The 23,729-nt window shown below is 44.8% G+C and overlaps 1 protein-coding gene across 2 annotated transcripts in view; it reads right to left on the bottom strand.

The window, feature by feature from the left end:
* The window catches only part of LOC133477380 (CD209 antigen-like protein E), a 68,030-nt gene that overhangs the window by 21,351 nt on the left and 22,950 nt on the right, over positions 1 to 23,729 (bottom strand). Inside the window, exon 4 of one of the 2 annotated variants that reach the window (XM_061772041.1) lies at positions 3,707 to 3,810. The exons of the other annotated variant lie outside the window; for it this stretch is intronic. Within the exon in view, the coding sequence (XP_061628025.1) occupies positions 3,707 to 3,810 (104 nt within the window). The remainder of the gene's footprint in view (positions 1 to 3,706; positions 3,811 to 23,729) is intronic. 2 annotated transcript variants of the gene reach the window in all.

Consider the following 23,729-nt stretch of genomic DNA (forward strand, 5'->3'; position numbering starts at 1 on the left):
GGAATTACAAGCACCGGGAACTTCAAAGCGGAGACCAAAGATACCGAGTTCGCCCCAGGACACTAAGTTAATTAACTTAGCCCCCACCAGCCAGCCCGGAGGATTTCACCAACAAAGGCGCCTCCACTCTGTTGGGTACCGCGCCACTTGGGAGTTTGAACAGGCGACACCCACAGGCGACGGAACGGCACTACAGACACGGGTTCAGGAAACATAGTATGTACCGGACTTGGCTGGGAGTTAATATTTTAAGAACTTTACATGAACGCCACTAGTGACTGTATTGCTGCAAACTTGAATGTCTAATGTCAAATCTGTTGTCAACTGAACCAGATGAAATGTTTCACTCCACACCACACAACTGCCACATTGAAAATAGTAGTGTTCTCAACAACCACACAACATTTGAAACAGGTATTCAAGAGGATGAGCGTGGGACAATGCAAAGTGGGAAAATGTTCTCGTTATCTTAAATCCAATCATTAATATTTTATTCCACTGGTTTTAAAGCACGAAATAATACCAAAATGGAAAATTAACACCCAGAGGCGGTCCAGCTCCCCTTTTGGTTCCAAAGGTGGTAAAGGAAAGCGGCCCCTTCTGACTCGCTTCGGCCGTAAAAAGGCCGGAGCTATGCTCTCAAAAGAAAAAATAATGGTTCTCGTGGTCAGAGGAACCATGTGGAAACAAAAACAAAGGGGAACTTTGAGGTTCCGGAGCAAGAAGAGCGAGCCCAGGGAGAAAAAAAAGGAGTGGAGGGGTGGCATGGCCAAGAGAAGGCATACAGCAGAACAGGCAGGAACCAAGAAGAGGAACAAGAGCTTTCTCAGAGGCAGGCCGAGATCTCCTCCTTTTAAACTTCCCGGGAGACAAACAAGAAGGGGGGGGGGGGGGGGGTGGACCCACCTGAGTTTCTGATGAGTGCGAAAATTTCTGTGTGCTAATTTTCTTGAAAAAGAATTTGTGGTGACTAAACTTTCAACTTTCTCTTGCATTTCACGCCCACAATTTTTACCCAGTCGTGAGGTATGGAAAATAACTGTCATGAATTGTCGTTCATATGAGTGTAAACGATGTATTGTGTCATTTTAAACTCATCATCTTCATCGCCACCCTAATACTATTCTTCCGTATATTTGTTCATAAAAGAGAGAAGGAATGCCAGGGAACAAGTAGAACAGCTTAACAGACATCAGTAATAAAATCACATTTCGTCATTTGCAATATAAGAAAACACACCAAAACATGGGCTTAAGAACCTTTTCTTTCTGCATCAACAGTTTGTCAGTCCCAAAATCCCCTCCAGGGGGTGCTTTTGCTTCACTGGTCAGTACCTCTGAGAAGACCTCTTGTCTGGGGGTCACCACTGGGGTCTCTTGCTGTTATTGATAAGACAACCTTCAGAGGGAAAATTCTCTTTGATCCACCAGTTTGTGGCTTGTAAATATAATTTATCAAGCTATTGCTAATTTTGTTAGCCCAGACCTTCTGTCTTTTGGTGGTTGTACCCAGTAGGGGGTTCAGTTTGTTGAGTTACTTCTCTTTGTCTTGAGAAGGGAGGATGAGGCGTGACGGGGTGCCCGACAGGCATTTTGTCGTTTGAAGGAAGGTTTGGAGTTCTTTCTTTTTGGGGAGTTGGCAATACCAATGTTACAGTAGTTTAAGCAATGTTTATTCTTGTGATTTACAACCCCAATTCCAATGAAGTTGGGACGTTATGTTAAACATAAATAAAAACAGAACACAAGGATTTGTAAATCATGTTCAACCTGTATTTAATTGAATGCACTACAAAGACAAGATATTTAATGTTCAAACTGATAAATGTTAGCAAATAATCTTGAACTTAGAATTTTATGGCTGAAACACGTTCCAAAAAAGCTGGGACAGGGTCATGTTTACCACTGTGTTACATCACCTTTTCCTTTAACAACATTCAATAAACGTTTGGGAACTGAGGACACTAATTGTTGAAGCTTTGTAGGTGGAATTCTTTCCCATTCTTGCTTGATGTACAAGCTTCAGCTGTTCAACAGTCCAGAGTCTCCCTTGTTGTATTTTACGCTTCATAATGCACCACACATTTTCAATGGGAGACAGGTCTGGAGTGCAGGCAGGCCACTCTAGTACCCGCACTCTTTTACTACGAAGCCACGCTGTTGTAACGTGCAGAATGTGGTTTGGCATTGTCTTGCTGAAATAAGCAGGGGCTTGGATGGCAGCATATGTTTCTCCAAAACCTCTATGTACCTTTCAGCATTAATGGTGCCTTCACAGATGTGTAAGTTACCCATGCCATTGGCACTAACACAGCCCCATACCATCACAGAGGCTGGCTTTTGAACTTTGCGTCCATAACAGTCCGGATGGTTCTTTTCCTCTTTGGCCTGGAGGACACGACGTCCACAATTTCCAAAAACAATTTGAAATGTGGACTTGTCGGACCACAGAGCACTTTTCCACTTTGCATCAGTCCATCTGAGATGAGCTCGGGCACAGAGAAGCCGGCGGCGTTTCTGGGTGCTGTTGGTAAATGGCTTTTTCTTTGCATAGTAGAGTTTCAAGTTCCACTTACGGATGTAGCGCCAAACTCTATTTACTGACATTGGTTTTCTGAAGTATTCCTGAGCCCATGTGGTGATATCCTTTACACATTGATGTCGGTTTTTGATGCAGTGCCGCCTGAGGGATCAAAGGTCACGGGCATTCAATGTTGGTTTTCTTACATGCAGTGATTTCTCCAGATTCTCTGAACCTTTTGATTATATTATGGAGCATAGATGATGAAATGGGTGAGAAGCTCGGTTAGGGTGAGAAGCTCGGTCATCCGGGAGGATCTCAGAGTAGAGCCGCTGCTCCTCCGCATTGAGAGGATCCCCCCGGAAGAGCTGGATGAAGTGGCTGGGGAGAGGGAATTCTGGGCCTCCCTGCTGAAGCTACTGCCCCCGCGACCCGACCCGGATAAGCGGTAGAGAATGGATGGATGGATGGAGATGATGAAATCCCTAAATTCCTTACAATTGTACGTTCAGGAACATTGTCCTTAAACTGTTCGACTATTTTCTCACGCACTTGTTCACAAAGAGGTGAACCTCGCCCCATCTTTGCTTGTGAATGACTGAGCAATTCAGGGAAGCTCCTTTTATACCCAATCATGGCACCCACCTGTTCCCCATGAGCCTGTTCACCTGTGGGATGTTCCAAACAGGTGTTTGATGAGCATTCCTCAATGTTCTCAGTCTTTTTTGCCACCTGTCCAAGCTTTTTTGGAACGTGTTGCAGCCATAAAATTCTAAGTTAATGATTATTTGCTAAAAACAAAGTTTATCAGTTTGAACATTAAATATCTTGTCTTTGTAGTGTATTCAATTAAATATAGGTTGAACATGATTTGCAAATCATTGTATTCTGTTTTTATTTGTTTAACACAACGTCCCAACTTCCTTGGAATTGGGGTTGTAGATGAAGATTAAACTACATTTTATTACCAATTAATGCAGAAATTAATAACTTCTTGTACTTTTTGTTCCACTGTACATTTTTTTAAACTGCGGCCCTCCCTCTTCATTATGTAGATGAGTAGCCATTAACTGTTGGGCATGACAGGAGTAAGCTGCCTCCTTATTCCATTGCCTAGTTCTTTGAGTGAATTAACCCTTGGATAAATAGTAAATTATTTTTTATTTAGTTTTTATTTAAGTTGCACCTGTTTTTCTTAACCGGTGTTCCATTCACCCAGATCCAAATTCCCTCGTGGTCTCTGTCAGACATTCCAATCCATGTTGCCTTGGTGAACCCAGTGAGGAAAGCCTGCCACAAACACAGAGCACATTAACCTGATTCGTGTGGTGAAAAGATGTGCCGCTACCACACGTAAAGGCAGCAAATGTATAGCACGTAAAAGGATGCAAACATGCTCAATTAATGTGTCGTCTAAGTAAGGGGTGACTCACTCTTATTTTGATGAGGAAAGAAACCGGAGTCCCCGGAGAAAACCCACGCAGGCACGGGGAGAACGTGCAAACTCCACACAGGCGGGGCCGGGGATTAAATCCCGGTCCTCAGAACTGTGAGGCAGACGTGCTAACCAGTCGTCCACCGTGCCGCAGGGAAATATATTTAATGAGAAAAATGGTGACGTGTTAAATACTTATTTCAGCCGCTGTATTCAGGTTTGGCTTTTAAAATTAGTGTGAAGAGTGTGGCTCTTTGGGCAATGTGATTGTTAAACTATTATATTTGTTTGTAGAGCACTGCAATTGTGAAATGGAATGAAGAGTGGCAAATATTTTGGGTGAGCTTTAAGAAGTTGATTTTTTTTCCCTGAGTGGCATTAATTCATGTGTGGTTTAAGGGGTCTGAAAATTTTATGAAGTACATTTGTGTCGGTAATGCTTATAAAGAGAAAGCAAAGGCGTAGATGAAATTGGACGAATTGGCTCGCCACAATGCCTATACAAATCTATGAAGTGGAAGCCTCATGCCAGTCAGGGACACATAATCCATGATCAGGATTTTTGGGGCCGATCGTGAGTTAAAAAAAACGATAACCGATCACCGATCCGATCACAAGATGGAGCAGTGTATTCATTCACTTGTTCATGTACTGTATACTGAGTATCTTCAAAAGTATTCTCTATTCAGGTCATGTATTCTAATCAGTCAGGTCAAACCAAGATTACAACATGACAGAAATAACGGGTGCTAATTTACTGTAATGAAATTACTTTATTGTAATTAAAATACTTCACAACACAAACTTTAGACCATGATTTGACAGAACGCCGTAATGTTTACATACAACCGTTAGTACGAGCACTAGTTAAAATTCTTCTTCTTCTTTTCCTTTCAGCTTGTCCCGTTAGGGGTCGCCACAGCGCGTCATCCTTTTCCATGTAAGCCTATCTCCTTCATCCTCCTCTCGAACACCAACTGCCATCATGTCTTCCCTCACGACATCCATCAACCTCTTTGGTCTTCCTCTAGCTCTCTTGCCTGGCAGCTCCATCCTCATCATCCTTCGACCAATATGCTCACTATTTCTCCTCTGGACGTGTCCAAACCATCGAAGTCTGCTCTCTCTAACTTTGTCTCCAAAACATCGAACCTCGGCTGTCCCTCTGATGAGCTCATTTCTAATTTTATCCAACCTGGTCACTCCGAGAGCGAACCTCAACATCTTAATTTCCGCCACCTCCAACTCTGCTTCCTGTTGTCTCTTCAGTGCCACTGTCTCTAATCCGTACATCATGGCTGGCCTCACCACTGTTTTATAAACTTTGCCCTTCATCCGAGCAGAGACTTTTCTGTCACATAACACACCTGACACCTTCCTCCACCAGTTCCAACCTGCTTGGACCCGTTTCTTCACTTCCTGACCACACTCACCATTGCTCTGGACGGTTGACCCCAAGTATTTAAAGTCCTCCACCCTTGCTATCTCTTCTCCCTGTAGCCTCACTCTTCCCCCACCACCCCTCTCATTCATGCACATATATTCTGTTTTACTTCGGCTAATCTTCATTCCTCTTCTTTCCAGTGCATGCCTCCATCTTTCTAACTGTTCCTCCACCTGCTCCCTGCTTTCACTGCAGATCACAATGTCATCTGCAAACATCATGGTCCACGGGGATTCCAGTCTAACCTCATCTGTCAGCCTATCCATCACCACTCCAAAAAGGAAGGGGCTCAGGGCTGATCCCTGAGATGCAGTCCCACGTCCACCTTAAATTCGTCTGTCACACCTACAGCACACCTCACCGCTGTTCTGTTGCCCACGTACATGTCCTTTATTATTCTAACATACTTCTCTGCCACTCCAGACTTCCGCATGCAGTACCACAGTTCCTCTCTGGGTACTCTGTCATAGGCTTTCTCGAGATCTACAAAGACACAATGTAACTCCTTCTCACCTTCTCTGTACTTTTCTATCAACATCCTCAAGGCAAATAATACATCTGTGGTACTCTTTCTAGGCATGAAACCATACTGTTGCTCGGAAATACTCACTTCTGTCCTGAGTCTAGCCTCCACTACTCTTTCCCATAACTTCATTGTGTGGCTCATCAACTTTATTCCTCTATAGTTGCCACAGCTCTGCACATCACCTTTGTTCTTAAAAATGGGCACCAGTACACTTTTCCTCCATTCCTCAGGCATCTTCTCACGCACTAGAATTCTATTGAACAAGCCGGTCAAAAACTCCACAGCCACCTCTCCTAGATGCTTCCATACCTCCACAGGAATTTCATCCGGACCAACTGCCTTTCCATTTTTCATCCTCTTTAATGCCTTTCTAACTTCCCCCTTACTAATCATTGCCACTTCCTGGTCCACCACACTTGCCTCTTCTACTATCCCTTCTCTCTCATTTTCCTCATTCATCAACTGCTCGAAGTATTCTTTCCATCTAGCTAGCACACTGCTGGCAACAGTCAACATATTTCCATCTCTATTCTTAATCACCCTAACCTGCTGCACATCCTTCACATCTCTATCCCTCTGTCTGGCCAGCCTGTATAGATTATTTTCTCTTTCTTTAGTGTCCAACCTGCTATACATGTCATCATATGCCTCTTGTTTGGCCTTTGCCACCTCTACCTTTGCCCTGTGTCGCATCTCAATGTATTCCTTTCGCCTCACCTCGGTCCTCTCAGTGTCCCACTTCTTCTTAGCTAACCTTTTTCCTTGTATGATTTCTTGTACTGTGAGGTTCCACCACCTAGTCTCCTTCTCTCCTTTCCTGCCAGAAGATTCACCAAGTACTCTCCTGCCTCCCTCTCTGATCACTTGGCTGCAGTGGTCCAGTCTTCTGGAAGCTCCTCCCGCCCACCGAGAGCCTGTCTCACCTCTTCCCGAAAAGCTGCACAACACTCGTCCTGCCTCAGCTTCCACCACATGGTTCTCTTCTCTGCCTTTGTCTTCCTAATCTTCCTCCCCACCACCAGAGTCATCTTACACACCACCATCCTATGCTGTCTAGCCACACTCTCCCCTACCACTATCTTACAGTTGGTCACCTCCTTCAGATTACACGGTCTGCACAAGATGTAATCCACCTGCGTGCTTCTTCCTCCGCTCTTGTAGGTCACCCTATGTTCGTGCCTCTTCTGGAAAAAAGTGTTCACTACAGCCATTTTCATCCTTGTTGCAAAGTCTACCACCATCTGTCCCTCCAAGTTCCTTTCCTGGATGCCATACTTACCCATCACTTCTTCATCACCCCTATTACCTTCACCAACATGTCCATTACAATCTGCACCAATTACGACTCTCTCTCTGTCTGGGATGCTCAGAACTACTTCGTCTAGCTCCTTCCAGAATTTCTCTTTCACCTCTAGGTCACATCCTACTTGTGGGGCATTGCCACTAATCACATTACACATAACACCCTCAATTTCAAATTTCAGCCTCATCACTCAATCTGATACTCTTTTCACCTCCAAGACATTCTTAGCCAACTCTTCTTTTAAAATAACCCTGACTCCATTTCTCTTCCCATCTACACCATGGTAAAATAATTTAAACCCTGCCCCGAAACTTCTAGCCTTATTTCCTTTCCACCTTGTCTCCTGGACACACAATATATCAACCTTTCTCCTAATCATCATGTCAACCAACTCCCGAGATTTTCCTGTCATAGTCCCAACATTCAAAGTCCCCACATTCAGTTCTAGTCTCTGTGCTTTCCTCTTCTCTTTCTGCCGAAGAACCCGCTTTCCACCTCTTCTTCTTCTTTGACTTCGACCCACAGTAGCTGAATTTCCAACGGCGCCCTGCAGGTTGACGGCACCGGTGGCGGACGTTGTTAACCCGGGCCACGACCGATCCGGTATGGAATTCTTTGGATGAACGCTCATATTTGTTTGGCAAAGTTTTAAGCCGGATGCCCTTCCTGACGCAACCCTCTGCATTTATCCAGGCTTGGGACCGGCCTACAGTTTGCACTGTCTTGTGCCCCCCATAGGGCTGCATTTCTAGCTCTAGTTAAAATATTAAATGTTATTCACTTAAAGTTAATTTAATGTCTGTTCCAATAATTTTGCTCACTTGAAAAGTGGGTGGATTTAAACAAAAGGTGCTCTGTCCTGAGTAATTTAACACCTGTAGATGTAAATCCGATGAAATAAAAGCTGGAATTCTGAACTTTTGTCTCATATTCATCTTTTGATCTGAAACCCAGATGTCTTCGGTAAACAACAAAAACAAAGGAATTGACCCTGTCGTTCTAATACTTTTGGAGGGGAGTGTACATTAAAGGCAGTGTTAAAAACGATCCAATTCGACTTCTTTTATAAGTGTATGTAAATCACCAGTGGATGGGGACGTCATATAAAATCTCCCTAAGGGTGCCACATTGGCTTGGGCCATGGGTAGAACAAACCATTTTTGAGGCCATGAGAGCGGGGATGTTGTATTTTTGTCAAAATATTACATTACAACCAAGTACTGTGGTTTTACAATTTTGTATTTTGTTAAAAATGACAGTTGACATTTTTATTTTTTTATTTTAGGGGTGCTGGGATTCACGCAAAGGCTCATGCGGCTAGGAATAAGGATAGGCTAAATGTTACATTGCACAAAATGTTATCAAGTATATGTTGTTACTGCAAATGGCTCTTCATTAGTGATTCATTTATTCAGATGTCAGTATTTTAATTGGTATACACAATTGTTCACTTGCATGAACATGTAAAAAGCAAGCTAACCAAATATTGTATGTTCATTTCTTTTTTTCTTCCAAGGAAGGACAAGACGGCAGCAGGCCGTGGTCCTTCTGCGACACGGTGGGCCTTGCAGACAGGTTACCTAACCAAAGGAGCCAAGAAGTGGATCACAACCCTGGAAGAAAGCATAGCAGGGGTGCCAGAGGCTCTGGGGGACATCAAATCATATGCTAATGCATATAATTGGCAAACATGCGGCCGATGAGATGCCTGTGCCAAGAGGCCTGACTGAGTGGCACACGGACTGACACACGGAAACAGAACTGACCACATTGGCTTTAAATGGGCATCGTGGTGAAGTATGGAAGCAGCTGAGAAGATACTACCCGAACAAAATGGGTCCAACCAAGCTGGAAGGTGAGGCACTCAGGAAAAACGAGTGCCCCTCCAAGTTCCTTCACACCTTCAAACGCAGATGGAGAGAAGAGACTGGCAGTGCATGGAATGCCAAGAGCACTACCGAGTGTCTGTTCAAAGTCATGTTGAAGAAGGCTATGCCCGAGGAAGTGCAATCAACTGGACAACATGGTGGGTCTGATGAAAATGGACTGGCTCTCAGAGCATGTTATTCATCAAGTCGAAAGTGTGCGCAAAGACAAACGGGAGAGGAGGCGCACAAGCTGATGAATGCCAGACTTACAAAACTACAGCTGACTGAGCTGAACCAAGCCCCAGTGGTCACCTTGGAGCAAGTCTCAACAAGCACAGCAGGCCAGACTTCAGCCCCACCAGTAACAGCTGCTGCCTTCCTTGTTGTGACGCACCCTCACCACTAAGAGGTCCGGACCCAATGCAACAGCCTTTCAGTCAAGAGAGAAGAGAGAGAGAGAGAAAATCATCCTTTATTGTCATGAACATGCATGCATGCACATGAAATTTGTTCTCTGCATTTAACCCATCACAGTGAACACATACACACGTTAGTGGAACACACTGGAGCAGGGGGCAGCTGAAGCGCCCGGGGAGCATTTCTGGGTATCAGTGTCTTGCTCAAGGACACCAGAGCCGTGAGTCCGGGGGATGTTGGCGGATGGTCCAGTCGGGGTCTCGAACCTAGGTCCCCCACAGTGGCAGGCGATGATCTTAACCATTGGGTCACGGCTGCCCAAGTGGCCGTCCCTACAGCTGCAATACCAGCCATACATGTGCATGTTAGCCAGCATGAGCCAAGCACCAACCATGCGTCCAGAAGAACCTCTTACGGAAACCCTAACAGAAAAAAGGTACCCGCGTGAAGACTACGTCCCTGCAACCTCGAATAGGAACTCTGCCCCTAGAGACCCGCCAAACGGAAGGGCCCAACGCTCAGAGTCAAGTGAACGGCCCCCACAGCAAGCTGTTCACTCCCTGTCCACTTTTCAATAGGCCCCGGGACAATATTCCAAGAGAGCATGCTGGTTCTGTGGCAAGCCTGGTCACCTCCAGAGCCAATGTCCTGATAACCCCTGGAGTGGACCAGCCAGAGGAATGCAATAGGGAGGCCTAGAGAAACCTGAGGGGGAAATCATGGCACCAGCTGTCTCTTCACGACCATACGACAACCCAACGGTGCCTGTCCTCGTTCAAGGCAAAGAACATGACTTCATGGTTGACACAGGCCCCACCTACTCTTGTATTGGGGACTCCAGTCTGAATCTTCCCCTCTCTGGCTCGTCTGTCAAGACCATCGGTTTCTCTGGGGAAACACAATGGATCCCCCTCACCCAACCAGTCCCCATGCAGATAACAGGAATGAAGGTCATTGCACCCCTACTAATTTAACAACAAACTCCCATTAATTTACTAGGAAAAGTAAATTTGCCGTTTTGTTTGCACTCAACGGCAACATCATGTGCACCCCAGATGGCGTCTGGATAGACCTGCCCTCAAGTAATGAACTTTCTTCAACAACACTGATGCCTCTGTCACTACACACTGATGATTTCTGCAATGCAGCTGCCGTCTACATGCTTGAATTGACCTCCTGTCAGCCTCACCCTCATTGGAAAGAATGGCTCATGTGGATGCGTAGTCAAATTGAGGACGCTCAGGAGCCTAAATTAGGAGGACACTGCACTTTCCTGTTTTATGCCTTGCAACGTCATGAAGATTATGACGCGTGCTGGTTGGACAAACTTTGCTACTTAAGCAATGTCAACATATATATATTAGCCCTGAGGAAGCAGCTCCATATGTTGTGCTCACTCCAGAACAAAACCAGTGGTTACTGGGTCCATGCTCTGTACCACATATGCCTCTGTTTGTAGCCAAAGGGCACTGTTCTGATGACGTCAGTGCCATGGTGGCATGGTGGTGCTGCATTGCAGTCCCCTATTGGCTACAAACAGACAAGCCAGAAATTCACATATCTTCTGATAAACAGTTCATCAAAATATCGATACAAACTGCAGGTAAAGCAAGGGGTCAAAAAGTGCTAATACAAAGGAATGGTATACCTATGTTACCCCTTGCAAAAGAACATGAATCCTTGCAAGAACAAATTCCATCCTGACTTTGGTCTCAGCACAAGACTGATGTGGGCTTTGTTAAGTCAGCACAGCCTGTGCAGATCAAACTCAAAGCTAATGTCAATTTGCCACACAAAAAACAATATCCATTGAAACCACAAGCTATAGACTGTATTAGGTCCACCATCAAAGGTCTATTACCTGCCAGCGTTCTAATTACAACAACTAATCCCTGCAATACTCCAATTTATCCAGTGGCAAAATCTCGATCTCCTGATTATCGACTTGAGCATGATCTGCGGCATAACAATGCCATTGTTGACATTGAGACTCCCGTGGTTCCGGACCCGCACACGCTATTGTCAAACATCCCACCTGACGTACATTGGTATACAGTCATAGATATCTGCTCTGTGTTTTTCAGTGTACCCTTACTCCCAGACTCGCAGTATCTATTCGTGTTTACATATGACAATCAACAGTATACATACACTCGTTTGCCGCAAGGCTATGTTGAGATTACAACCATTTTCAACAAAGTACCAATGATTTAGGTCACTTACAGGTACAAAGTACTGTTATTCAATATCTGGAGGACATCCTTATTGTTAGCTCCACTAAAGAGTGTTGTGAGCAGGATTCAATGACAGTATTGCGTGCACTTGAGAAAGGCAGACATAAAGTTAGTATAGCCAAGCTACAATTTTGCAAATAAGAAGTTGAAGATCTTGGCAGAAAGCGTCAAATAGCATCCTCTCATCTAGTAGCTATTGCTAATATACCATAACCGCAGTCTGTAAGCCAGATGCTGACCTTTCTGGGAATGGCTGAATATAGCAGGGCCTGGAATTGCGATTACACGATCAAGGTCGCCCCATGTGTCATGATCCGTGCCTTGGGACAAGCTGACATTGCAGCTGCCCTCCAATGAGATGCCTGTGCCAAACAAAGTTTTCTTGCTCTCAAAGGAGACTTACAACAGGCCCCAGCGCTTGGCAACCCGGACTATTCTAAACCCTTCCTGTTGTACGTAGCGGAAAAATCAGGATATGCTTGTGCGGTATTGATGCAGGATACGCCAATAGGGAAGCGACTTCTAGTTTATTATAGCACCAAACTTGATAATGTCGAGGCAGGACTACCGGCCTGCTACCAGGGCCTAGACGCTGCCGTGTACGCTTTTCAGAAAGCTTCTTCAGTCACAATGGGGCACCCAGTAATTCTTTACACGTCTCACCAACTTCATGGCCTATTGACAAGCCTGTTCTATCTACACCAATTAACTATACAGCGCTGTGACATAATCCCGCTACACAAATGGTTTTACCCAGTGAAGACACTCCTCATGATTGCGTCCTCTCAACAAAAATCTTTCTAAAACTAAGAGATGACCTACACAACCAGCCAACAGTTGAGGACCTTACATATTTTGTTTATGGCTCTTGTTTCAGGGATGTAGCTGGAAATCATGCAGGTTATGCTGTGCTCCAATTTAAAGGTGATGCCACTTTTGCTGAAGTACGACCTGAAAAGGTTCCTCAGCCTTGCTCAGCGCAGCTGGCCGAAATAGTAGCATTCACTGTTGCCTGCCGGCTGGCTGCTGGAGGAAGATTGAATGTCTACACTGACTCTGCATATGCTTACAGTGTCTGTCACATTAATAGTAAAATTTGGCAACAAAGAGGTTTTAAGAGGGCAGACGGCACCCCAGTAGGACATGGGGAAGCCGTTGCCGCGTTACTAGATGCTATCAAGCTGCCCTCTGCTTTGGCCATCATTAAATGCCCTGCACCTCATAAAACTGACTCCTTTGTTGCTCGTGGTAACAACCTTGCTGATGAGGCCGGCAACAGTGCCGCCTCCAGGAAGACTTTTGCTCCCCTGCTAGTAGCGGAGGATTGTGAACCTCTCATGACCTTATCTTCACTGATTGATGCCCAGCGCCAATCCGGCGTTTATGAGCACAGTACATGGCTTAAACAAGGTGCCCACAAAACCACCCAAGACGGTCCACTGAAGGATCTGTGGCGTGGTCCTGAAATTCATTTTGTGTTACCTACAGTGCTGGTCAGGATTGCTGTTCTTGATGCGCATGGCTCTGACCATTGCGCAAGGGGGGAGGGAGGTATTGAGGCGTCTTAGATCTGTGTGGTGGGCACTTCATTTGGCAGATATGGTTGATACAATTTTTTTTGAATGTCAGGTCTGTGCTCAACCTAATGTGAGCAGAGCACTATCAGCGCCCATACGTCACATCCCAATGTCGGATGGCCCTTTCAGGCATCTAATGATGGATCACATTGACATGATAGAGATAATCAGGGTATATAGGTATATTTTGGTGGTGGTTGACAGATTCAGCAGATGGATAGAAGCTGTGCCTACTAAGGGTCCATATGCCGCTTCAGCGGCCAAATTCTTGTGCAGGGAAATCTTCCCTAGGTTTGGACTTCCAGACAACATTAGTTCAGATAATGGACATGCATTTGTGGCAAAAATGACACAAATAACGGTGAAATTGCTGGGCATTAAACAAACGTTTGGCTGTGTATGACCCCCAATCACATGGTGTAGTAGAATGTGCAAATGGGACGTTAAAGGCCAAATTGGCAAAAATAAAAGCAGATAGCAATTACAAATTAAAATGGATAGACGCCCTGCCATTGGCCTTAATGGCCATGAGAATGCAAGCTAACCGACTAACCCACCTAACCTCGCATGAAATGTTGACCGGTAGCCCAAGGCCAGTGCCGTATCTGAGAGGCCCCTACAACGGGGCCCCTCTAGAACAATGTGAAAAAGAAATTACGTCTTACATTTAACTAAGCTACATTAAGTTATCTTTCAACAGACTCGAGAATCGGTGGAAAACAGAGAAGCCAACATCTTGCCAGCATTACCGAAAGTGATACCAGGCGACTGGGTGTACATTAACGTCTTCAAAAGAAGGTGGGGTCATCCCTGGGGTAAGTTTCTTACGAAGGTGCGTTAGCCACCCAGACCGCCCTCAAAGTAAAAGGTAAAGCCGTTTGGTTCTATCTCAACCACTACAGTTGTGCACGAGACCGGGCCAGGGGCGGTGACGGTGGTCCTAATAAGTGGGACAGAGCGTTGTTTGTAAAAATAGCTCCTATTTTAGCTGCTCTACTAATAGCAACTTGTCTGATAGTTAGGGGACTAACTCAGCATCAAGACTTCAGTCACGATGGGGCACCCAGTAATTCTTTACACGTCTCACCAACTTTATGGCCTGTTGACAAGCCAGCGTTTTGTGTTAACTCAGGCCAGGCGAACCGGCTATGGAAACAGAGGTTCATGAACAACTCCATGCCACCACAATTATGACTCTGCAAAAGAGACTTGCCCTGACACCTTACTGGCAAGTGACATGGGGGTATGTAGCCTTATAGGAGACGAATGTTGTAGAGCAGGGGTGGCCAACTAGTCAGAGACTAAGAGCCACTTTTTTTTCTGTGTTACTGCAAAGAGCCACATACACGGGTACACATGAACATCATCTTTTAATCATGTATGCACGCATACACAGACCTCTGCTCAGCCAGATCTAATGAAAATAACCACACCAACATGATAATATCAGTAATTTTCAAGTTAACATTGTGTGCACTGTCTCACACACACAAACTCTCAGTTCAAGCAAGTCCACAAACAATAATAGAATAATTTTCAATAACATCTTTCTCTTACTATGCTGCTTAGTGAGACTTCTGGCATTCCTTATCTTGAACAATCCTCTTCAAATCTGGCTTGTATTCTGTTGTTGCCACTCTAAGCAATTCTTTCAAATGAGTGTCAGTCAGAACAGATCGATGCTTTGATTTCACATGTTTCAGGGTAGAAAACACAGACTCGCAGACGTACGTTGACCCAAACATGGACAGTATCTTAAGCGCAGCTCGTTTGATGTTGGGGTATTTTTCAATTGGCACACTTTTCCAGAACTCAACGGTCCCTTCCCTTAAAACAGTTTTCAGTTGATCCTCCTCACAAAGGTCGATCATCTCCAACTCAGCCGCAGCCTCATCTGTGACGAGCGGGGCTTTCAAACAGTCTGGCTTCCAAGCCAGCTGATATGATGCAAGCGTTACGGTCTCTGAGTGTTTTGTAATTTTTTTGAAAAACTGCACCTGCTTTTCTGCCTTGCTTTTCAAAGCGACCAACTTGTTCTTGCAAAGTTCAGTCCCTTTTGGAAATTCCTGTTCGATGTTAGGGTGGAGTGAGCTGAAGTGACGCTGAAGATTTGAAGCTTTGAAATGCGCTAATGCTGCCTGACATATAAGGCAGATCGGATTGCCATTACGTTTAACAAAAAAAATATAAACTCTCCCACTCTGGCAAAAACGTCCTGTGTTCTTCTTCATATTTTCGTTTGGCTGTGCTTTTTTCCCCTGCCATTTCAAGAGGTAACTTGACGGAAATTGTTTACAACACAAATGATGTCACACCAAAGATTCTCTCGTCGCTCGTTTGACGTCACTCAAACAGGCTTACATGGTCAGTGTGCCATCTAGCTGTAGGGGGAGTGAATGACAGCGCCAGCCAAGCATTTTTGACGCATGTCATGTGACAGCTCCTGAAGAGCCGCATGAAACTAGTTAAAGAGCCGCATGAGGCTCGCGAGCCGCGGGTTGGCCAGGCCAGTTGTAGAGTAATTCCTATGCATACGGGAAGACGGTACTCTGACAGAGACTCTAGTATTAATGAAAGCCCTTCAAGATGAACATGTCCAGAGCTCCAATTGGAATCATAAGCCAGTTTGGCTAGAGAAATTGTGGAGATGGCTCTCAGTAAAGAAAATTATTTCCATCATAGCCGTGGTGATAGGTCTTTTCTTGCTCCTGGTCATAGTCACAGTATATTGCATTTTCCCCTTGATCAGATGAATGATTGACAAAGCTATTGCTGCAGTAGGGCATTTCCCTATGCTCATCCAACAATCTGTAATTTCAGCCCCTGATTTATTATGAACAAGACAATGCACCCGCCTGTACGAATTGGATGAGAGTATGAAAATGAAAATATGGATTTGGCAACGTTGTAAATGAAAGACCGAAAGCCAACAACCAATTGTCACTATAGATATACGTAGACGAGCTAGAAGAAAGCCAAAGAATAAAAGAATGCACAACAAAATCCTACAGTTAGCGTTAAATGAACTACCATTTGGACCCATTGCTTTTGATAAATCTAACAACTACTTAACAGGGGGGCGGGTTTCAGTCAACGCCACTGAGTATCCCATGGTATCACCTCGTTTTCAAGTACAAGTATTTTGGGTTGAAACTAACCAATCACATTGGGCTAGTCAAAGTTATGAGTTATATAATGGCCTAACAATACAGACACACCGCATCCCGATGCAATATTGATATTGGATAGAGAATGACGATGGAGCTGCATGCTTGCTCACTAAAGCTAATTTGTATTCCATGACCATCTGGTTGGGGGCCGATATGTTGTTCTCAACACATAAAAAGCTGGTCACTGATGAGAACAAAGCCATTGTTGATTTGGCCCTCAACACTTACTGCCCACTTTTCCTGTTAAGCCCAAGATAGTGTGAGTACAAAGTATATATAAGTGCTAGGTGACCTTTGTCTTCCTGCACCTAAGCAGGGCTTGAGCCAAATGTAGGACTCTCAAAAGATACGGAACCTGCTCTCAGGGGGAGCTCCTGCCAAGGAGGGGAACCTTCAGAAGCCACAGCCACTAGCGCCGAGAATAATATTACATCCGCCCCCTTGACCAGCTGTGGAGGTTCCAGCAGGAGCGTGCTCTGCCTCACCTGTTGATTTACTGCCCAGCCTGTCATTCATCGCTCGACCCTGTGGCTGGAGGAGAGTGGACTCAAAGGAGAATGAATTCTATCACCTCCAGCAACAGCTGCGGACTCACCACCGCTAATGCCTTACATTCACTCCGGCCCGCCAATGTTTGCAGGCCCACCTATGATGGAAGGTCGTCCGTGGTTCCTGCCTCCACCTCCTTTCCACCTGCAGCCACCCCCGAGGCTGGCACCCGTGCATCAGGGGTTGCCACTGAATCTGTCTACAAAGCCATCGGAACCACCACCTAGGCCATCCAATCCAGGTCAAGGGCCACCGACCTCCTCAACATCACAGGGCTCATGGCGACAACATCTGCTGTGGCTGCCGGCTGATGAGCATGCAGTGTTTACCAGCCTGGGAAAGGGTTGCACTCACATCACCCTTGAACAAATGGCTAGACTTCCTTTACCAGAATTCCACCTCTTGTGGTATATGATAGTCCAGATACCATGGATAGGCTCCGGGTGATACGCTGTGGGATAAAGCAAGTCGCCTCTCAAGAAATGTTAAGACTTGCCCGCACTGCTCATCGGTCCTCATGGCCCTGATTCGGTCCCTGTTATCCTGTCCCCACGCTCCCACAGTTGACCCATTCTGCATACGTTCGAGGTCTATCCATCATCCCCCTGACCTCCCAATGACTCCCCTGCCCTCATCTTACATTGCAGTGGACTTTCATCTGCGCATCGTGATCATTGGGCAACACGCTATTTGTCACCGTTTTGACGGGCTTAATTATCCCCGGGAAGTGTAAGACAGATCCCTGGCCCCTGTCCATTTGACGCATCCCGCCCTCATCTGGATGTGTACGGACAATCCTCAATTATTTACGTAATAATAATTGTATAACCACCCTGTGTGTTTTTGTGTAACGATAACCAACTTGTGTGGTGATGGCGTGATGTGTTATCTTAGCTACTACTGATGTTGTGTTAATCATGGTCAAGTGTTACCTTATTATTTGATTCTTACTAATATCTATGTTGTGATCTTTCTGTTGGAGTACTTTACCAATATTTTATATTCTTTGATGGAAATGACTAATGACTTCTGAAGTTTATACAGCTAGCTAAGTGCCTTGACATAGATGAGGTGTTAAAATTGCTTAGCAATTACACGTAGATCCGTGTAAAGTTTCAGTTGATGTTGGCCGTTAAACTTTGCTTGTTTTAAGAACTGGTGTTTCCGTGATGCTTTGGTATCTCGGAGGGGTGATGGTGGAATATTCGCATTGTACGTAGTTAATATGATTTGTTCCTTAGTGGTGTTCTTTCTAAATTCTTCATAAATAATCATCTAGTGAGCTGAATAATGAAATATGCTGTCTTCTCGTAGGCAACTTTTGGGAAGCAGCAAATACCACTTTGGGGCTTTCCTACTCAAATAACAAGGATGACACTTAATGAAGGTCAGGAAACAACTGTGTAGCTGAAAGTAGCCGATGAGTAGCCAACAAGACTATTGCGTGGGCCCAAATTTGGGAAAACCTGCCAACACTGGTGGTTTATGACTGTCAACTAAAGACTTACCAAGGATGAATGTGACATCTGACGCTCTAGTCCATGGACGCCTGTGATATCACTGACGCCCGTTGGCATGGCCCGATGAACCAATGGTGTCCCCAAAAGGGAGATAAATCCCACAAGTACCTCATAGCTTTAGATATGATAAGAAAGTAAAGAACACCTTGTAGATAGTTATATCGTATATTAGAAGAACGCCAAACACCATTAAAAACCAACGTATATATGGATGTATTGAGCCTACTGTGACACAATTAGAAACTGTGCCATTTTAGCGAAACTTGGTTCTGCCCAATCAGGACCAAGAGATAGATTTAGAACAAGGTGGGCGAGTCCTGGAAATGGATATAAGGTGATGTTTAATTATGTTCAAGCAGTTCTTTGCTATCTTGACGAATTACTCTGTTTGAGGCCTCGAATAAACATTCAGTGAGCAGCTCCAGCTTTTTGTCTTTTGGTTTTATTCAAGTCTTAGTCCAAATTTACTTCTTAAAATTTTGAGGGTTGACTACAAATCCAAGCCCTTCAACTGACCACCATCTTCTGAGGAGAGTGGTTCCAAGGTGCAGGAGGAGCACAAGACGGAGGTCAGACTGCAGCTCACCAGAAAGGAACATCCCAATCAAGAGGTGACAAACCGAGACACAACACTATTTTTGGACACATTGTTCAGTCTGTTTGATCTGATATCCATTATATCGGGGTCCGTTTTATCGAGGTTTCACTGTACTTGGGGACACATCCTCAGTGAGGGGCGTATATGTGCAATGGATGCGCATATGTGCTACTGTGAGGTGCACTACGCGTGGCACAATGAGCACCAAATTTACATGAGGAAGGAGAGAGCCAATGATTGCTGCAAAGACAGCAGAAATCTGACCAATCAGAGGGATGCATCATGCACCTGCACTGATACCCGGCACTTGCAGAGGGTACTTAAAGAGCAACTAATACAGTTTGACACTTGCTCATCCCAGCTAGCACATAGTCACGCACGCACAAACACTCACACACACTGACATACACACTCACACAGAACTGTCCCTCCACACTTAAAGGCACAAGCTTGTTGGCAGACAGGCAGTCACTGGCTGACTGTCGGCTTTTTGTGTATTCGTGTTGGCGTACTGGTCTTTAAGACACAATAGAAGCCTTATAACACCTTGGTATATCCAGTTTGATGTGGATGCTACTGCTTTTTCGCAAAATACAAAAGAAAAGCTGCCAACAGTAATGCATTATAGGTTAAAATGCAGGCTGTAGTGGACCGAAGTTGCATGGCTTTCACATTACGGTACATGCGAACTGCACTAGAGTGCATTTGTATTATCCCAGGAAAACCTCTTGCAGGAGGACATTTTGATTTGCATCAGAGTTCATTCACTCTGTTTACAAACAAACCACACCAAGGTGAGAAACAAATTACAGCAGCGTTTAGGGCTGCATTATATTGGAAAAAACTACATTGTGATTTTCTTTAACCTTGCGATATATATTGCGATGTTAAAAAATACAGGGTAACACACACACAGTGGATGCGGAGAGTATTCAGACCCCCTTTAATTTTTCACTTTGTTATATAGCAGCCATTTGCTAAAATCATTTAAGTTCATTTTTTCCCTCCATGTACACACAGCACCCCATATATTGACAGAAACAAATGGAATTGTTGAAATTTTTGCAGCTTTATTAAAAAAGAAAAACTGAAATATCACACAGCCATAAGTATTCAGACCCTTTGCTGTGACAGTCATATTTAACTTGGGTGCTCTCAATTTCTTCTGATCATCCTTGAAATGGTTCTACACCTTTATTGGAGTCCAACTGTGTTTTATTATACTCATTGGACTTGATTAGGAAAGCCACACTGTCTATATAAGACCTTACAGCTCACAGTGCATGTCAGAGCAAATGAGAATCATGAGGTCAAAGGAACTGCCTGAAGAGCTCAGAGACAGAATTGTGGCAAGGCACAGATCTGGCCATGGTTACAAAACAATTTCTGCTGCACTTAAGGTTCCTAAGAGCACAGTAACCTCCATAGTCCAGAAAAGACTCATGGCTGTATTCGCTCAAAAGGGTGTAAATTTATTATTATTATGCAAACGAAATTATGCCTTTTTGGGAATTATGCAGCAAGTTTTTCACACCTGGATTTGGGGATCCTCTGCCATTCCTCCTTGCAGATCCTCTCAAACCTGTCAGGTTGGATGGTGAACCTTGGTGTTCAGGTCTCTCCAGAGATGCTCAATTGGGTTTAAGTCAGGGCTCTGGCTGGGCCATTCAAGAACAGTCACGGAGTTGTCCTGAAGCCACCCCTTCGTTATTTTAGCTGTGTGCTTAGGGTCATGTCTTGTTGGAAGGTGAACCTTCGGCCTAGTAAAAAAAACTATACTATTCAGCTTCTGTCAAAATGATGGATGACCGGAAGTGACGTCATCACATCGCGCCGATAATGTAGCGGAGGGGGGCACCATTGTTTGTTGCCTGAAGTAGATCGGAGGTGACGTCATCATGTGGTGCCGGAAGTGGACAGCGGAAGTGCCGTTGTGTTGTTGCCAGAAATGGACCGGAAGTTGTGTTGTTGCCGGGAATCTAAACCGGAAATCGGAGGGGACATTAGAGGATGTGACGCCATCGGTTGTTGTTGCCGGAAGTGTGGAAGGTGTGACCGGAAATCAGAAAGGCTATCTCCGTGTTTCAACTTGTCCAGACATGTTCAGTCAACACGTTCGTTAATTCATAGACTATGTATTTCAAAATATCATTCTAATGTTTACAATCTATCAATTCATTTGAAACTCACCCAGGGTCATATGACGGGCCGATATGTCGACAGATGTACGACTGAATGACTTTTCAGCCTTGTACTCTGTGTTCTTATAATCCACAGCAAATACATCAGCTTAATTTTTCACTTCTTCATCACCCCGATTTCCTTCACCAACATGTCCATTACAATCTGCACCAATCACGACTCTCTTTCTGTCTGGGATGCTCAGAACTACTTCGTCGAGCTCCTTCCAGAATTTCTCTTTCACCTCTAGGTCACATTCTACCTGTGGTGCATAGCCGCTAATCACATTATACATAACACCCTCAATTTCAAGTTTCAGCCTCATCACTCGATCTTATACTCTTTTCACCTCCAAGACATTCTTAGCCAACTCTTCTTTTAAAATAACCCCGAATTTTTCAAATTTAAGAATATGGTCTTTTCCCGTTTTATATGAAGAGTACTTCCAGTACAGACTGGAGTGTCTTTGAAAATTCAGCTGGCAGCCTGGATGAATATACGTACACTGTTACATCCTATATCAGTTTCTGTGAAGATGTGGTTCACTGCTAAACATAAGCAGCTTCGCCAAGCTAAGGAGGACGCATATCAAAGCGGGGACAGGGCCCTGTACAATCGAGCTGGAAACCAGCTGACTAAAGAAATTAACATTGCAAAGAGGAACTATGCAGCTAAGTTGGAAAAACAGTTTAGCGCTAACGACTCTAAATCAGTCTGGCATGCATTCCAATCGCTGACTAATTACAAGTGACGATCCCCCCAAGCTGAGAACAATAGCACACTAGCCAACGACTTGAATACCTTCTACTGCAGATTTGAAAAGGACAGTTTCACACCCCACACCCACCCGGCTGCAACACCGACCACAATCACACCTCTGACTTCTGCGTTAACCATCCATGAACAATACGTGAGACGCATCTTCAAACAACAAAAGATTAACAAAGCGGCAGGCCCAGACCATGTGTCCCCATCCTGCCTCAACGTCTGCGCGGACCAGCTCGCTCCAGTCTTCACACAGATATTCAATCGATCCCGACTGTCAAACTCCTGAAGTTTGCAGATGACACCACTGTCATCGGCCTCATCAAGGACGGTGACGAGTCTGCATATCGACAGGAAGCGGAGTGGCTGGAGCTGTGGTGCGGCCGACACAACCTGGAGCTGAACACGCTCAAGACTGTGGAGATGATCGTGGACTTCAGGAGGCATCCTTTGCCACAGCTGCCCCTCACGCTGCCTTGTGTCAACCGTCGAGACCTTCAAGTTCCTGGGAATTACAGTCTCTCAGGACCTGAAGTGGGCGACCAACATCAACTCAGTCCTCAAAAAGGCCCAGCAGAGGATGTACTTCCTGCGGCTTCTGAGAAAGCACGGCCTGCCACGGGAGCTGCTGAGGCAGTTCTACACAGCGGTCATCGAATCAGTCCTGTGTTCTTCCATCACAGTCTGGTTTGGTGCTGCTACAAAAAAGGACAAACTCCAACTGCAACGGACAATCAAAACTGCTGAAAGGATTGTCGGTACCCCCCTACCTACCCTTGAGGACTTACACGCTGCTAGAACTAAGACAAGAGCGTGCAAAATCCTCTCGGACCCTCCGCACCCCGGTCACCAGCTCTTCCAGCTCCTTCCCTCAGGTAGGGCTACCGATCAATGCAAACTAGAACTTGTAGACATTCCAACAGCTTCTTCCCTCTTGCGATCAACTTCTTAAACACCTAACCTATAATTCCATTACAACAAGCTGGCAATTTTTTGACTTGAGTTCGTTGTCACATTTCTGTGGGGCCAATTATGTATTATTCGTGCACTCACTGTAGTTGTCTCGCCATGCTGCACTATTTGCATATACTGGCCACTCATGCCAGAGTAGCATCTGCTCCATTTGCACACTGATTGAGGAGTATCTGCAACATTTGCACAACCAACATTGTCCCAGATTATTGCACTACTCGTCACTTTAAACCGCATACACTCCTTGAAGTCTCGGCGCCCTTTGCACAATGGTCACTGCACCAGACTATTGCAATATTAGTCATTCGAACTGCTCTAAGAGCTAGAGGACTCTGCATCTTTTTGCACAATTGTCAAAAAAAATAAAAATAAATAAAAATTTACCGGCATTGCCAGATAACTAGCAACCCTTTACTGCTCAGTGACTGTTTTTTTTTTTTTTTTTTTTGTCAATGTCTTTCTGTCTCCAAAGTGTTCTGTAAATTCTGTCTGTTGTCGTACGAGAGCGGTTCCAACTACCGGAGACAAATTCCTTGTGTGTTTTTGGACATACTTGGCAAATAAAGATGATTCTGATTCTGATCACAACATGTTGATGTTAATGTTTTTCTTGGTCGTTGTTGTTTTTTTAAACCCTTTTAGGAAAACAA

The sequence above is a fragment of the Phyllopteryx taeniolatus genome, chromosome 4 (genome assembly GCF_024500385.1).
Source record: "Phyllopteryx taeniolatus isolate TA_2022b chromosome 4, UOR_Ptae_1.2, whole genome shotgun sequence".
NCBI classification, from domain to species: domain Eukaryota; kingdom Metazoa; phylum Chordata; class Actinopteri; order Syngnathiformes; family Syngnathidae; genus Phyllopteryx; species Phyllopteryx taeniolatus.